Source organism: Cucumis melo, chromosome 5 (assembly GCF_025177605.1).
Source record: "Cucumis melo cultivar AY chromosome 5, USDA_Cmelo_AY_1.0, whole genome shotgun sequence".
In the NCBI taxonomy this organism is placed as follows: Eukaryota; Viridiplantae; Streptophyta; class Magnoliopsida; order Cucurbitales; family Cucurbitaceae; genus Cucumis; species Cucumis melo.
The window spans coordinates 3,559,338-3,575,937 of record NC_066861.1 but is presented as its reverse complement, the minus strand read 5'-3'; the positions used below and the strand labels follow the sequence as shown (position 1 = coordinate 3,575,937).

The 16,600-nt window shown below is 35.1% G+C and overlaps 1 protein-coding gene across 2 annotated transcripts in view; it reads left to right on the top strand.

Moving 5' to 3' along the window:
* The window catches only part of LOC103491275 (E3 ubiquitin protein ligase RIN2-like), a 29,583-nt gene extending 17,607 nt beyond the window's left edge, over nt 1–11,976 (top strand). For both annotated transcript variants that reach the window (XM_008451155.3, XM_008451154.3), the window contains exons 12-13: nt 2,849–3,227; nt 11,405–11,976. In XM_008451155.3, coding sequence (XP_008449377.1) covers nt 2,849–3,227; nt 11,405–11,461 — 436 coding nt within the window. In that variant the 3' untranslated portion in view covers nt 11,462–11,976. The remainder of the gene's footprint in view (nt 1–2,848; nt 3,228–11,404) is intronic.
* Nucleotides 11,977–16,600: the final 4,624 nt, after the last annotated feature.

The following is a 16,600-nucleotide window of genomic DNA, read 5'->3' as shown; positions in this document are numbered from 1 at the left end:
TGGAATAGGAGCTGTCTTAATACAAAATAAACGCCCCATCGCGTTTTACAGCCATACGTTAGCCAACAGAGACAGAGGCAGACCAGTATATGAACGGGAGTTGATGGCTGTGGTATTAGCTGTACAGCGTTGGCGCCCTTATCTGTTGGGCAATCGATTCGTGGTGCGAATGGATCAAAAATCATTGAAGTTCTTATTAGAACAACGAGTGGTACAACCACAATATCAAAGATGGTTAGCTAAGTTGCTGGGTTATACTTTTGACGTGGAATACAAACCGGGAGTTGAGAATAAAGCAGCTGATGCATTGTCAAGAGTAACACCCACGATTCAAACACACACCGTAACAACCCCAATCTCCCTTGACTTGCAAGTTATTAAGGAAAAAGTGGAAAAAGATACAAGGCTAATGAAAATCATAGCTGGACTAAACAGTGATGACGACCAACAAGACAACAAGTTCAACATATGCAATGGAATGCTAAAGTACAAAGATCGATTGGTAATATCACAATCATCTAAATTGATACCTCAAGTGTTGCATAGTTATCAAGATTCAGCAGTGGGAGGGCACTCAGGTTTTCTTCGCACATACAAACGTATCGCGGGAGAACTATATTGGAAAGGGATGAAAACTGTCATCAAGAAATATTGTGCTGAATGTTTGATATGTCAACGGAATAAAACACTATGCCTATCACCAGCAGGCCTACTACTTCCGTTAAACATTCCTACGCTAATATGGAATGACATATCTATGGACTTCGTGGAAGGTCTACCCAAGGCAGCAGGTTTCGAAGTCATTTTCGTGGTAGTAGATCGATTAAGTAAATATGCCCATTTCCTACCACTCAAACACCCATATTCAGCAAAAACAGTAGCAGACTTGTTCGTCAAGGAGGTAGTTCGGTTACACGGATTTCCTACCTCTATTGTATCGGATAGGGATCGGGTGTTCCTTAGCAACTTCTGGAAAGAAATGTTCCGCTTAGCCGGTACGAAACTAAACAGAAGCTCAGCATATCACCCACAGTCCGATGGACAAACCGAAGTAGTGAATAGAGGAGTTGAGATGTACTTGAGATGCCTCTGTAATGATAAACCCAAAGAGTGGATCAAGTGGATAGCATGGGCTGAATATTGGTACAACACCACATTCCAAAGGGCATTAGGAATGACACCATTCCAAGTTGTTTATGGACGAAAACCTCCCCCCTTATTATCTTATGGAACACAAGTCACTTCTAATGCTACCCTAGATGAACAATTAAGAGAACGAGATAAAATGATACTATCATTAAGGGAACATCTGCGATTAGCCCAAGATCAAATGAAGAAACAGGCAGATAAAAAAAGACGGGATGTGGAGTATGAGGTGGGAGATCGTGTCTTTCTGAAGATACGACCATACCGTCAACTATCATTGAGACGAAAGAGGAATGAAAAACTATCAGCCAAATACTATATAAAATTCTGGAAAGAATTGGACCAGTCGCATATAAGCTGGAACTACCCGAGGGAACATTAATCCATCCCGTTTTCCATGTTTCCCAATTAAAAAAGTTGGTGGGAGAACATATCAACGTACAACCAACTGTACAACAGCTGGACGAGAATTTTGTTTGGACAACACACCCAATGGAAGCTCTAGATTATCGGCAGAACAAGGCAAAAGAATGGGAAGTTATGATACGTTGGGAGGGATTATCAAATCACGAAGCAACATGGGAACAATATGACGATATTGCTAACAAATACCCGAACTTCCACCTTGAGGACAAGGTGAGTTTGGAAGGGAGGAGTAATGTTAGACCTCCAATATTGTTTCAATATAGCAGAAAAAATAAAAGAAAGAATTAGAAACAGAAGGGCATTATTGTAATAAGATGATCACTGTTAAGAAAGTTGTTAGATGATCACTGTTAAGAAAGTTGTTAGAATTAGTTACAGTAGTTAGTTAGTTGAGCAGTTAGAAGGAGAAGAGTCTATATAAAGGGGCTTAGGCATAAGAGAAAGGCAGACTTTTGAGTATAGAAGTTAGGCTTGCATTTCTTGAGAGAAGAAAGCAAGAGAGATTGTAACCTGTGATTGAATTGAGATCTCCTCAATTCAATCCCTTCATCAAATCATCAATAAAAAGCTGCTGGAATTTCCTTTTGAATTACGACTCCTATCATATAGCCACTCAAAAGAGTTGATGGATGTCGCGGTTGATGAGAGAAGCTACCACATTGATTATGGTACTTCTCAATCCACCAATTATTGTGGAGAAAGCTTCTTCAATAAGTATGTTCTTTTGAAAAAGTATGACGTTGATGTAATTCAGGTTTCAAATGAAGGAAATGGAATATGACGATGATGTAATTCAGGTTTCAAAAGAAGGAAACGGAATATCCTTTTAATTTCTGGGGTTTGTAGTTTTGACGGGCTTTAATATGTCTTTCTACTGTTGAGTTATTACTTTCAGCCTTGCTTATGTCTACTCTAGGTAGTTTATATTGTTATTTTGGTTTTTTCCATGACCTTATTGTTGTTCTTGTATTTTGGATATGATGAAAGTGCTTAGGGTGTCAACCTAGTTGAGATGTCCGAGTGCACCTATTAATCCTCTCTCTCCTCTATTTCTAGGCTTCTCTATTATTCTTACTGTATAATTCTCTTCTACTTTGAATTTATTAATAATAAAAAAGCTTGTCTGCGTTTCAAAAAAAAGATTTTGGGGTCTAATTGATTGCTTTTTCTATGAGTGTGCTTCTAATTTAGTGGCCTGGGGCCTTAGTTGACTACCATTGCTATGAAAATCATTCTATTGGACTATTTACAGTCTTCTCTCCCTTTTTTTAAATAGAAGCACAAGTCTTGATCCAAGTTGGTTGCATGACTGGACCAGCCAGAGCATGGATGGAGCTGGTCCATCGAATGCTGCTAGATCAGTTGGATTAGGTAGAGTTCAGATGATGATGAGACATCTTGCATCTGTTGGTGAAACTTATGCCCAGACATCAATTGAAGATTCTGCTTGGAGCCTTTGGCCTCTTAATCCATCACAGGTTGTTGCTGGTGGTTCACAAGTTCCTCGAAATGTTGTTGGAAGACATCCTGGTAGTATGGGTGGTTTAAATATGAATGTAGCTCGTGCCTCAAATGAAAATCTAGCCAATATACTTGCCATGGCTGAGACAGTTCGAGAAGTTCTACCTCATGTCCCCGATGAGTTGATTTTTCAGGTAAAATTGAATTTACCTCTCCTGGTAATCTTCTGGTTTATGGTTGTAGATCTTTGCATTACTTAAAATTTATCGGTTTCCTTCATGTTTCCTCCCTTGACAAGGGACTTCAATTTGAAGAGCGTATCCAAGTATGAGAAATATGAACCACTTAGAATTTTCAACCTTACTGCGTATATTGGTCACATATTAAACAAACGAAATGCACGTCAGACACTTATTAAACAAATTGGATACGTTTTATGATATTAGGCTCTTGCTATTGCTATGAAGTTTCACTAAGAAGTATGAAGATTTTGCCCGATGTTTTTTCAAATGTTAACCACGTGGATCTTCCAAATATAACAAATGAAAGATCATATGTGGATATTGTTAAAAGTGGCTCACTGAGCATTAGTTTCATTTATTATCATTAATAAAGAGGCTTGTTTCCGTTTTCTAAAAAATGATATTTATTAAAAGGGTTAAATGGTAGAAAAGAAAACACTAGATTTACGTGAAAAACTCTAGAATAGGGAGAGAAAACCACGATAGTCTTATTATTTTCGCACACAATGAAAGTTACAAAATAAGACAACTTTATATACTTTAGTCAGCCTTAATACAAAAAAGGAAATAAACTTAGAGTAAAGTAAAATACTAAAAATACCCTAGGGACTATAAATATCAACAAAGCCCTTTATGAGATGTCCGGGTGCATTTTCTGATCCCTAACTTTTCGCTCTTTAGGCTTTTTTATTATTCTCAATGTATATACCTTTTGTACTTTGAGATTATATTATTAATAAAGAAATTTGCCCCCTAAAAAAAAAGCCCTTTATTTCCAACCTTGGAAGCACAGACTGACACGTGGTAGGCGACACGACACCACAACACAACGATATGCCCAATTTCTAAAAAAGTAGGACACAATACGTCAGTGACACGTAATTTTTTTTTATATTATACATTTGATAATACTTATAGATAAACTATTCATATATGTCAGAACATGAAAATACTTCTTTAAAACATAAATTACCAAAGTGATAAATTACCCAATTTCTTACATTGCCAAGAAATGTTTCCACCTCCCTCGTTCAATCTTTGATTAACACTAGAGGACATGAATGTACTCGCTACTGAAAGAAACGTGGATGATTGACTACTATTGGTAGATGTAGACAAGGAGGAAGATGCCATCTAGTATAAAAAATCGAATGAATTCATTAAAGAAATGTTCTCAAAACAAAAACATTAAGATACACTCATGCACCTTTCCAAAGAACAGAAACTATCTCTCAAATCTGATTAAACCATACCAAAAATACCAGATAATATTCCAGAAACTCACTGCCTCACACCATATGTACACATTCCACAATAAATAAATGCAAAAATACATAATTTTCTTTTCAAAAGAATGCACCATGAAAGCCCAAGGCCTAAACCTTTTCTTTTTTTTAAACGGAGACAAAATTTCTTTATTATTAAGAACTCAAGGTACTAGAGATTTATACAAAGAAAGCAATAAAGAAGTTGTAATCAAGGGAGTCCTAGAGAAATCAGGAGGCGCACCCGGACATCTCAACTAGGTTGACACCCCCATAACGCCAAGTATCATATCCCAAGTAAAAACATAATAAACATCTCAGTTGGGACTAAGTATTAATATAAAATAATCAATAAAAAAGCATATACATATACCTCTATATTTTCTGTCAAACCAGTTGAGACATTCCTCAAACAATGATACACAAAAAAGAAAGAAAAAAAGGGAAAAACCTTTAAACCGAGACCCAAAACGGAAGGCGAGTGCAGCTGGTCTGATCAGAGTTTTAATCAACGGCGTCGTTTGATAGGAGGTTGAGTGGCAGTCGTCGACGTCGTCTAATGGGAGGGGAGAGGCCGAACGTTGAAGATTGGAGAGGACTAGAGGAGAGTGAAGAGTGCTTTGGGTTTGTTTCTTACGAAAGGGGCTGAAGTTAAATAATAAAAGGAATATGGTTTATTTTTTTAAAATATTTTTTAATGATATTATAAAATAAAATTAAAATATCCCAGCATGTCATAGTGTCTCGAGATTAAAAAAATGACACTCAAAATTATGTGTCTGACACATGTCAAGCACATAAAAAGAGTGTACGTGCTTCAAAATTTTCAAACACTCCCCTTCACGTTGGGGTGTAGATCTCAATCACACCCAACTTGCTGACACATGAGTCAAAATTGGCCTGAGTAACCCTTTGGTAAGAACATCAGCAATTTGTTGACAAGATGAAGCCTACGGAATACAGATACTGATCATTGTCTTGTTTCTATTTTATAAAGTGTATCAATCTCCACATATTTCGTTCTATCATGTTGTATGAAATTATTGGCTATGCTTATAGCTGCTTTATTAACATAGTAGAGCTTTATAGGTGAAACATTGTCTTGATTAAGATCAAACAAAATTTTCTTCAACCAAATTTCTTCGTAGATTCCCAAACTCGTAGCTCTGTATTAAGTTTCAGCACTGCTTCTAGTAACAACACTTTGCTTCTTACTTCTCCAAGTAACTAGGTTGCTCTACACAAAGGTACAATTAATAATTGATCCTACCCAATCAGAGTCGGTATAAGCGCCGATGTATTTCCTATCCATTTTCATGAACATCAAACCTTTAGGTGGAGAGCTTTTCAAATATCTTAGAGTCACATATTCCATATGTTCTTCGCAGGGAACCTGCATAAACTGACTAACAACACTGACAACGTAGGAAATATTTGGTCTACTGCGAGATAAATAAATTGGCTTTCCCACTAGATGCTGATACCTCTCTTTATAAACAAAATCTTCTAGTTTCGCATTGAATTCAATAGGAGTGTCAGTAGGCCTAATTTTAAAATTTTACATATATTATAAAAAAAATAATTTAAAAATATAGCTTATCCCCAACGTGTTTGTTTCTTATTATTTTAGAATTGGCGTATTGTCGTGTCCTGTCGTATTCGTGTCTGTGCTTCTTAGCTTGGGACTTAACAAATGTAGTAAACTTGTTGAACCACGCTCTTTGGGACTGTTTCAAACCACACAAAGACTTCCTAAGTTTATATACCTGATGCTCAAACTAAGCTTAAAAAACCGTGGTCGAGGGGGTCTTCTAATTCACCATTCGTAAATGCATTCTTCACATCAAGCTGATTGAGAGGTCAGTCTTTATTAACAACAATAGAAAGAAGGACTCAAACTGTATTTAACTTCTCTGCAATGGCCAGGGGAGAAAATCTCAAAATAATTTATCCCATAAGTTTAGCAAACCCTTTCGCTACACATCTAACTTTGTATCTGTCTAGAGTTCCATCTGATTTATACTTATGAGTGTAACATCAACTTGCACCCAACTGTTTTATGCCCTTTTGGAACAGCAAAAAGATCCCACATGTCATTTTTTGCAAGAGCTCCCATTTTTTCCGTGACGGCGGTCTTCCACTCAATAATTTTGTAGCCATATTTATGTTTTTCAGTATTGTTGTTGTATGAACGGCCTGAATCCATAAGATAGTCATTGTTTTTTCTGAAGTAAGTTATCCAAGGACTTGTTTAGTGGGTAGAACGGTGGCATGGGCTCTTAGGATGGGTTTAGGAAGGTTAGTGGTGTCGTGGGCAATCAAGATGGCTCAAGAAAGTCAGTAGGGACTCAAGATGTGGACCAATTTGTCTCTTCTCTTGTGCTTTCCCTTGAAGATGACTAGCGAGGAAGAAAGGTTGATCCTCAAGAAATCTTACGTCCAAGGAGACGAAGTATTTTCGGGAAGGATGGAAGCATTTATAACCTCACTGATGAAGGGATACTCAACAAAGACACATTTCTGAGCACGAAAGGTAAACTTAGTTTGATTACGGTCATGATTATGGACAAAGGTTGTTCACCCAAAAACCCAAAGAGGGACATCAAGAATAAGTCGCATGGTAGGGTATGATTCTTTAAGGCATTCAAGAGGGGTTTGAAATTTGAGGACATAAGGATGCATTCGATTAATAAGATGAGTTGCAGTGAGAATTGCATCCCCTCGTAAGTATGGAAGTAAAGTAGACAACATGAAAGACCGTGCAACCTCGAGTAGGTGACAATTTTTTCTTTCAGCCACCCCCTTCTGTTGAGGGGTATAGACACACGAGCTTTGGTGGACAATGCCTTTAGAAGACAGGAATTCTTGAAGGGTATTATTAAGGAACTCACAACTATTATCACTACAAAAAATAGCAATGATGGTGTTGAGTCTTGATAGTAGTGTAAAATTGTTGAAATATCGATGAAACCTCAGATTTATTAGTGAGGAGAAAGTCCCAGGTGAGACGGTAAGTTTTTACTTTCTAAGCCCTAGATTGATAGGTTTGGTAGTCCGAGGCAGATGTGAAGGCCAAAAGTTACTTCATACCATTGGTCAATCTTTTTTTCGTTAGGTTTATTGTAGCGGGTTTGAGGCTGTTTCGCTTCGAAAACATGTGGCTTGAGCACCCTTCCTTTAAGGCCAACTTTTCATCTTGGTGGAGTATGTCGGTCCAAGGAAGGTGGAATGGTTATCATTTTATGGAAAAATTGAGAGCGCTCAAGATTAAGCTTAGAGTTTGGAACAATGAAGTTTTTGGAGATATTCAAGTTAAGATGAAAGAGATTATTAAAAGAATTGAGAAAATCGATGCCTTTGAGTTAGACGTGCCTTCGGATGGTTCCTTGAAAGGTGAGAGAGATTGCTTGAAAGAGGATTTCACTGAGGTTATCAAAAATGAAAATATTAGTTGGAATAAAAAAGCCAAAGTTAAATGGGCTAAGGTAGGTGCTTGCAGTACCGGGTTTTTCTATAGAGCGGCAAATGGTAGGAGGAATAAGAATCACATGGGTTCCTTAAACCTAGAGAATGGGGATAGTACAGGTCATTAAGGAGAAAACCATTTGTGGAAGGTATCGATTGGAGTCCTATTTCAACTAGGGAGGATCTGGAGCTTGCTATCCCGTTTTCTTTGGAGGAGATTAGAAAGGTTGCCTTTAATTGCGATAGGAATAAATCTTTTGGCCCCAACGGTTTTTCTATGGCCTTCTTTCAGGATAAAAGGAATCTCATCAAAAGCAAGTTGGAGGGGTTTTTTTAAAGGGTTCCATGAAAGAGGCATCTTGAACGGCTCTTTGGTGGAAACCTTTGTGTATCTGATCCCTAAGAAGGAGAATGTGATTTCTATCCTATTAGCCTTATCACCTTTGTTTATAGAATTATGGCTAAGGTTTTCGCTAATCGGTTAAGGAAGGTGATGCCTTCCACCATTTCTAGGGAACAAGGAGCTTTTTTGGCTGGGAGATAGATTCTGGACCAAGCCCTTATTGCCAATGAAACCTTGAAGGATTACCGGTTGAAGAAGGATGGTGTTGTGCTGAAGCTCGATTTTGAGAAGGTATATGATCATGTTGACTGAGATTTTCTGGACAAGTTGTTGATAAAAAAACGGCTTTGCTTATAAGTGGAGGATGTGGATGTGGATGTGGGAGTGGGGCTGTGTTAGGAGCGTGAAATATCCTTAGTCATTAATGGTTCCTCTAAAGTGTTTATTCAAGCTTTTAGAGGTTTAAGACAAGGAGACTCTTTATCCTCATTCCTGTTCTTATTGGTTGTGAATACTGGACGCATTAAGTTGTATCATTTCAACAGGTGGAAGGAAATATTATCGATTCCTTTGGGGTCGATGGGAATGAAGTAGCCTTATCTCACCTCCGATTTGCTGATGATACTGTACTTTCTTGCTTGGGGAAGTACATTGTTGACTTTTTTGAAGATGGTCTGAAAATTAACATAAACAAATGTCAAATTTTGGGTAAATAGTGATTTCGATAAGCTTAGGAGGTGGACAGATGTGTTTGATTTCGTGGTTGGTACATTTCCCTCTTCTTACCTTGGGAATCCTTTGGTGTTTGTGGAAAGATTTGTAGAAGGCCAGGGAGTGAAAAAAGAGTTCTTTTTTAAAGCTGGTAAACTAACCTTGATCTGGTCGGTGCTTAGTGGCATTCCTATTTATTACTTGTCCCTTTTTCGGGCTCCTAGTTTCGTTTGCAAAAGCATCAAGTAATGTATGAGATTTTCTTTGGGAAGGGGTGGATGGAGAGAAGGGCTCCATTTGATTAGTTGGGAGGTGGTTGGGCATTGAGTGAATCAAGGGGGTTTAGAGATTTGTAACCTAAGGATCTTAATAGAGCTTTGTTGTCCAAGTGGCTTCGGCATTTCGCCATTGAACCCGAATCTTTATGTTGGGCGATCATCATGAGCAAGTGTCACCTCCATCCTTTCTTTGGGTGGCACACACCGAAATCCTTGTAAAGACATTTCCTTTGAGCTTCCAACCTTCTCTCATTTCACTTGGAGTATTGTGGGAGATGCTAGAGATACACATTTTTTTAGGATTAGTGAGTGGGGGAGAGTCCTCTTTGTTCTATGTACCCACACCTTTATCGTTTGTCCATGCTTGACTTCGGACTTCTTGATTTGGTAAGAGAATTCGGTGTCCATTTTTGGTGGGTTCCATCGCAATTTGTCCAACAGGGAAACCTAAAAAGCACGGACATGGGACATGACATAACACGGTAAGTTGTCAATTTCTAAAATACTAGGACACGGAGACATTAGGGATACACTATTTTTAAATTTTAATCTTTTTTATAATATATGTAAGTTTAACATAAAATACTAGTTCTTCATTTCCTCAACAAAAAGAATATACTAAATGTTCTTCACTAAAAAAAGAAGCATAAAATGTCATGTCAATTGTCAAGTTAATATTTAACCATCGTAGTTTGTAGGAGTACAGAACGTAACATCTATTGTCCAACATTCAACCTATACCTAACAATAGAAAATGGAAAGAGATTTCCATATAAAAGAACAAAATATCAAAGCCTAATAAAAACTATCCTCTCAAATCTTAATGACATCTTAGTTTTTTTCAACACCATCCTCTTTTATAATTTTAGCTTCTAAGTCTGGATTATCTCAAGATAAATTAGCTACATCTTCAAGACAAAGGTTAATTCCGCATCTTGACGTGGAGCAACTCGATTAGGATCTTCTGTAAGTCATTCTTCACTATAGTATCTATGTATAAGTTTAAAAAAATGTTAAAACTCGAAAAAATTATTTAAGTATAAGCTTAGAATGTGCTAAACTAAAATTAATTAAATACCTTGGATTTAAAGAATGTGCTAAACAATGAAGTGGAGTACTATTCCTATTCCAACGATCAATGAGAACTTTTTTTCTTTTTGAGAAGGATACTTGATCAATGAGAATGTTATGCACCACCTCATAGAAAGAAGAGAATTCACTTGGTCGCAATCCTTCATGTTTATATATCGACATCTTCACCTTTTCAATCATGGTACCCACATATCATACCCCAAATGTAAACAAGGTGTCTGTATCACAAGCTCTAATCATGTCGTGTATGGGTGAAAGTGAATGACAAAATATAATTTATTTTGTCCCACCAAATGTCATGGAGCACCAACTCCTTTACACGCCTCACCTTCACCATGTCATCTTCTCTATAGTGTTCCCATTTGTCACTAATGATCATAGTTTGTAAGCCGTCTTTAATAAGTTTAAACCTCTTAAAGCATAATGATAACCGATGCAAAACATATATCAGCCACTGAAAGCAACTTAAAGAGGCACAAATTCATTAAACATGGTGAGCCTCGTAGAATGGTTCATTATAAAATATTTACTACCATGACATCCCCAGAAATATCAAAAATCCAACTGCACTCTCCATAAACAACTTGATTATTTTCAACATTATTGGCATTACAAATATTTTTCAAGGCAAGATTTAGTCTATGAACTATGCATGGTGTCCATATAATCGTTGGAAATCGTACTTCAATAATTTGTCCTGCACCTTAGCAATTGGGAGCATTATTTGTTATCACTTGAACAATATTCTCATGAAGGACGTCATTAACATACTGTTTTACCAACCAACATTCTTATGAAGTTATGATGCAACATTAGCTGCTCTTCTGTATTTATTTACAATCACATATTGTCTATAAAACAGTATGTTGAATTTATATGTTAAGCTCAACACTCGTTTACTTCCATTGTAAGGCATTTTTTGCAATATGCTCCCATCTCTTTCTGTATGCTTTAGAGGGATCCCCCATTTTGCAGGACTTGCAGCGTACAAATTCTGTCACAGTCACTGTGAATAATCTTCTTCAAATGTGACTGTCATGCCAGTGACATCCTTGTTTGCTTGTGCTTCATAAGATCTTTTCAGATCCTACCCTTCCCCCGTAGCTAAAGCTCAAGGAGGATAGGTAAAGGTAATCACATCGGTTAAATTAAGACATACAATTTCTTTTCATCTTTCTTTATCTCTGCATTCCATCATAAAATTTTCTCCTTTTAAATATTAAACATATATATGATTTCAAGTAGCCAATTGTATCCAGCTCTGTTTCAAGAGAAAAAAGTGTGAAAAACTCTCATTTTATTTCTTGAGATGCAGATTGCAGATCACTGCATTCCCGACCCAAACTACTGTGTATTTGTCTACATTACTTTGCAAAAACCTCCATAATAAATGGAGTACTTGGCTATTGTACATATCGATGTATATATATTGTTGTATTGTTTTTAACTGTAAGCCAGTAGTTTCTCCTGACATCTCTTTGCAGGAGTTATTGCCAGCTAAAGGGATAGGAGGATTCTGAATAAAATCGGCTGCACTTGCATTTCAAGTATCGTTATTTTGGATGAAGTTATGTAACTATGGGTCGATAAATCTTTAATGATATCTGTTTTGCAAGCACGATTGGTAAATCAAATTTGTTGATGGCAATGTGAAAGTCATTATTCACATTCTTTCTCAGGTTCAGCTATAATTCTCAGAGTATGGGTGCATCGGTTTGGGGAAAACCCAAAATTTAAAATTTTGCTCAAACCAACTGCACCCATCGTTTGTTCAGGTTGGTATCGGTTTGGTTTCACCGTTTGGATGTGTACATGCAGGAAATGGATTATAAAGCCGATTTTGGGTTTTAAAGAACCAAACCTAATATAACCAAGCTGATCACCTTATTTTAAAATTTAGGTATTGTATTAGAAAAGCTTGAGATTTGAGATTCATCAAAGTTTGTCACGTTTGATGTTTAAGATGGAAAGACATTTTCAAGCTAACCTTACTACCCGAGTTTGCTTTTAATTAGTTGCACTCTCTGCCATGAATTTTGAAGTTTCCATCTGCCTTTTCTTTGATAATTTTTACTTAAGTAAGAAGGTAAATTTGGCTCTTTTGGAAAGGGAAAAAACTATAATCTTATATTGGTCTTAGTTACCACCCATTTTTAAATTTATCATAAATTGGATAAAAGGTCCTTGACTAACAAATTGATTAAATTTAGACTAAATACATGATGAGATGTCAGATGAAAAATAGCTGCTGAGAATATTTACAAACCTAACAAAATTTTAAAATCTTAAATTATTTTTTTCTTATATCTAATATATGCAATTTTGGTCGAATCTTATTTACAAAAAAGAAAAATTAAAACATTAAAGGATAAATATTTGAAAATTGATATTTATATACAGATGTAGAAATTCCAACATTCGGCCTCAAGTTGGTTTCAAGATTTCTTCAGAAGATAACGAATATAAATTGTTTCTACTTCAATCTTCTCTTTAATAAAATGCTTGTCAATCTCGATATATTTTGTTATAGGATGTGGTTAGATTTTTATAGGCAATCTTTAACTCTTCTGGTATTCCTTCGATCCATATGCCCTCGCAAATTTTATGAACTAAGGTTTTGAACTCTAATTCAGCACTATTTTTGGTCACCATATTCTATATTTTATTTCTCCGACAAACCGAATTTCCTTCGATGAAAGAACAATAATCAGAGATAAATCTAGAGTACTTTTTGACCCAATGTGCATTAGTGTAGGCATCTATTTGGAAGTAATAATTTCTTTTGAATAGAATATCTTTTTTAATTGACTTTTTCAATTGCCCCAAAATTCTATAAACAGCTTTAAAATGGGTTGGTCTAGGAACATGCATAAATTGACTAACCAAGTTCACAACATATGCACTATCAGAATGTGTATAAGACAAATAAATCGATCTACTAACACATTTTTGCTATAGTTATTTGTCCTTTATTTCTTCTACTTTTGCTACTTGTAGCTTTAGAATATGTACAATAGGAGTTTCTGCAACCTTGAAGCTTGTTTCTTTTGAGTAAGGGAAGGAAGTACTTTCTTTAGTTAACAAAAGTCTCTCTCTCAGATTGTGCAAATTCCATTCCTATTGCGCAAACTCCATTCCTAGGAAATATTTTAACATATCCAAGTTTTTAATTTGAAATTCACATATCAATTTTTTCTTGAGATCAGCTAAACATGCTTCGTCATCATTTGCGAGAATGATATCGTATACATAAACAACTAAATTTGAGATTTTACTATTCTCTAAAATGTTTACAAAATAAAGTGTGACTTGCTTAATTCTGAAGAAAGCCATAAATGGACACGACTTTACCAAAACGCTCAAACCAAACTCTTGGGAAATGTTTAAGGCCATAGAAAGATTTATTTAATTTTCAAATTTTACTTCACCCAAGTCCCTTTACAAAATTTAGTGGTAAGTTCATAAAGATCTCTTCCTCAATATCACCATTCAAAAAGGCATTTTTTCACATCAAGTTGGTAAAGCGGCCAATCTAAATTAAGTGCAAGAAACTAAAGAGCTTTAATGGAGTTAATTCTAGCAACATGAGTAAATGTTTCCTGGTAGTCAATACCGTATCTTTGAATGAATCCTTCATGTATAGTTTGTTCTTGTGTTTCTCAATCTACCATCAACATTACATTTTATAATAAACGTCCATTTAAACCTGTTAGTTTCTTATTTTTATGTAAATCTACTAATTTTCAAGTTCCATTTTGTTTTAGAGCATTTATCTCTTCTATAAATACTAATTTTAAGTTACCTATTCTGGATGTGAAAGTTCTATGACTACTTGACAATTTTTTATACGACATAAAGTTTGCAATAGAATAGTTGGTAAAACTTCAAATACCTATTCTAAGGGCAATGGAAACATTGAGATCGAAATGACAGGCAAAATACTTTGAATAGTTGAAATAGTAGAAACGGAAGGAGGTTTATCGACTTCATTCATCAGAGTCTCAAATTGGCCAAGTGATGGATAGACGATCTTATCTTGACTTCATTAATTGAATGTTCTTTGAGTATAAAACTTAACCTCGGGCACTTCATAAGTATAATCATTTTGTAGTATTTCTCCCTCTAATCGAAAAGTTTCTAAGTTTAGCATCATAGAACTTAACATTTGGACTCGAAAGATGAATACAAGTATCCCAAAAAATTTCTTATATATGTTTCTATCAAAACATTTATAATTTCTTTTTACTTGAAGAGTACCCTCAAGAATTCATTTAACAGTCTGGCATCAAGTTTGGACTGAAGATAACTTGGTATATGGAAAGTACACCTAAAAAGTTTAGAGAGGTAATTCAAATTATACGTAGTGCTGGAAATATAATTTTAAGACAGTCGACGAGAGTATTGAAATTCAAGATCTTACGAGGCTTTCTATTTATTATATAGGTAGTTGTGAGTACAATTGCTTCCATCCTAAGTATTTTAGAGCATGAATGGAAAACATTATATCACATGTCACTTTAAGCAAATGTTTTTTTTTTTATTTCACCAATCTCATTTTACTTAGGAGTATCCCAACATGCAGATTGATAAATAATTCATTTGTCTTTCAAAAAATCACCAAAAGAGACATTAGAGTACTCAGTTCCACTAATGATCAAAGTTAAAACACATTGGTTTGAAATTGTATTTAATGTCTTTCACCTCAAATTTTGTTTGCATTAAATAAACCCAAGATAAACGAGTATGATCATCAATAAAAATAACAAACTATTTTTTTCCGCTATGAGTAGTAATTTTAGAAAGACCCCACACATCACTATGAATTAAATTGCAATGACTCACATGACTATAATTTTGGCATTGTTGTTAAACCATTTATTACCAGAGAAGCATCAGTTAAAGATATGAAAACCCTATAATTTAAAAATTAGGAACCTAATTAGTGAACTCCTAATATCAAATTCTAAAACCCTTAAGTCAACTTGACAACAATCCAAAGGGAAGAACTTGAGGTTTGAACACTCCGTAAGCAAGTATGATCAAACCTACCCAAATGCTCAAACATACAATTTTAAAACAAAAATGGCAAATGTTTTTGTCATTAATCCAAAGTAAAATTACATTCCAAATTCAATATGCAGAACGAGCAACCTAATGTCTAGGCTTTATATAACCTCCCAATAAAAACCCTAATCCAATTAAGTCGAAAGATAATACTAACCCTACTTAAAATGTCACTACAAAGATAAAACTAAAAAAAAAAAATACTAAAATTACATCAAAATTATTAAATACAATCTAATTAATAATTTGATGATTGGTCGTTTCGTAGCAAAATGCATGGTGCGACCGACAATGAGTTGGAGCGGTTCTGTGAGATCTAAATAATAGTGGCGGCAGCTAAGAAACTTCAACGAAGATTGAGAAATATGCCAATAGAAAGAATTGAAATGAAATAAAACGCCTTGAAACAAGGGTGATACAAATATGAGGAGAAATGAAAAATTTGTCAAAAGAAGAAAAAACACGCCGAAACAAAGGAGACTCAAATGTATAGATAAGAACAGTGAAGGTCGATTGAGAACAAATCAAAAACAACACTAGATGGTGGGAGGTTGGTGGCAATAAACATATGTTTTTGTTTGGACCAAGAGAAATATGGAGCGAAAGCTACATGAAGTCTACAAAATGAAATATGGTGCACCTCGGCAGAGTCAAAGGAAGCGTGATGACGATGAGAATTTGAGAAAAATCCTAGTAGGTTTGCACTTATACCATATCAAGATTGAGAGAAATGGAGATGTTGTATTCAATACTTTTATATAGTGTTACAAATGAGAGATTATTAAATAGAGAAATTCCGTGAACTTACATGAAATAAATAATAATATATTTGACATATTAGTACATTTTAATATTTATTTCTTATTATAAACGAATCAACTATCAAGATTTGTAGTGTTTCAAAACAAATATAAACGATCTATTCGAATGAGTCTAATTGTTTATTCAAATTGAATCAAAGTACATAATAATATAACTATACAATTAATTAAGAGAAATTCAAATGAATAACATAAAAAATTAAAAATATTTATAAAATATATAAAAATAAATAATTACAAAAAGAGAATTTAATAGAGTTTGTTATATTTGGTAAATAATTTATTA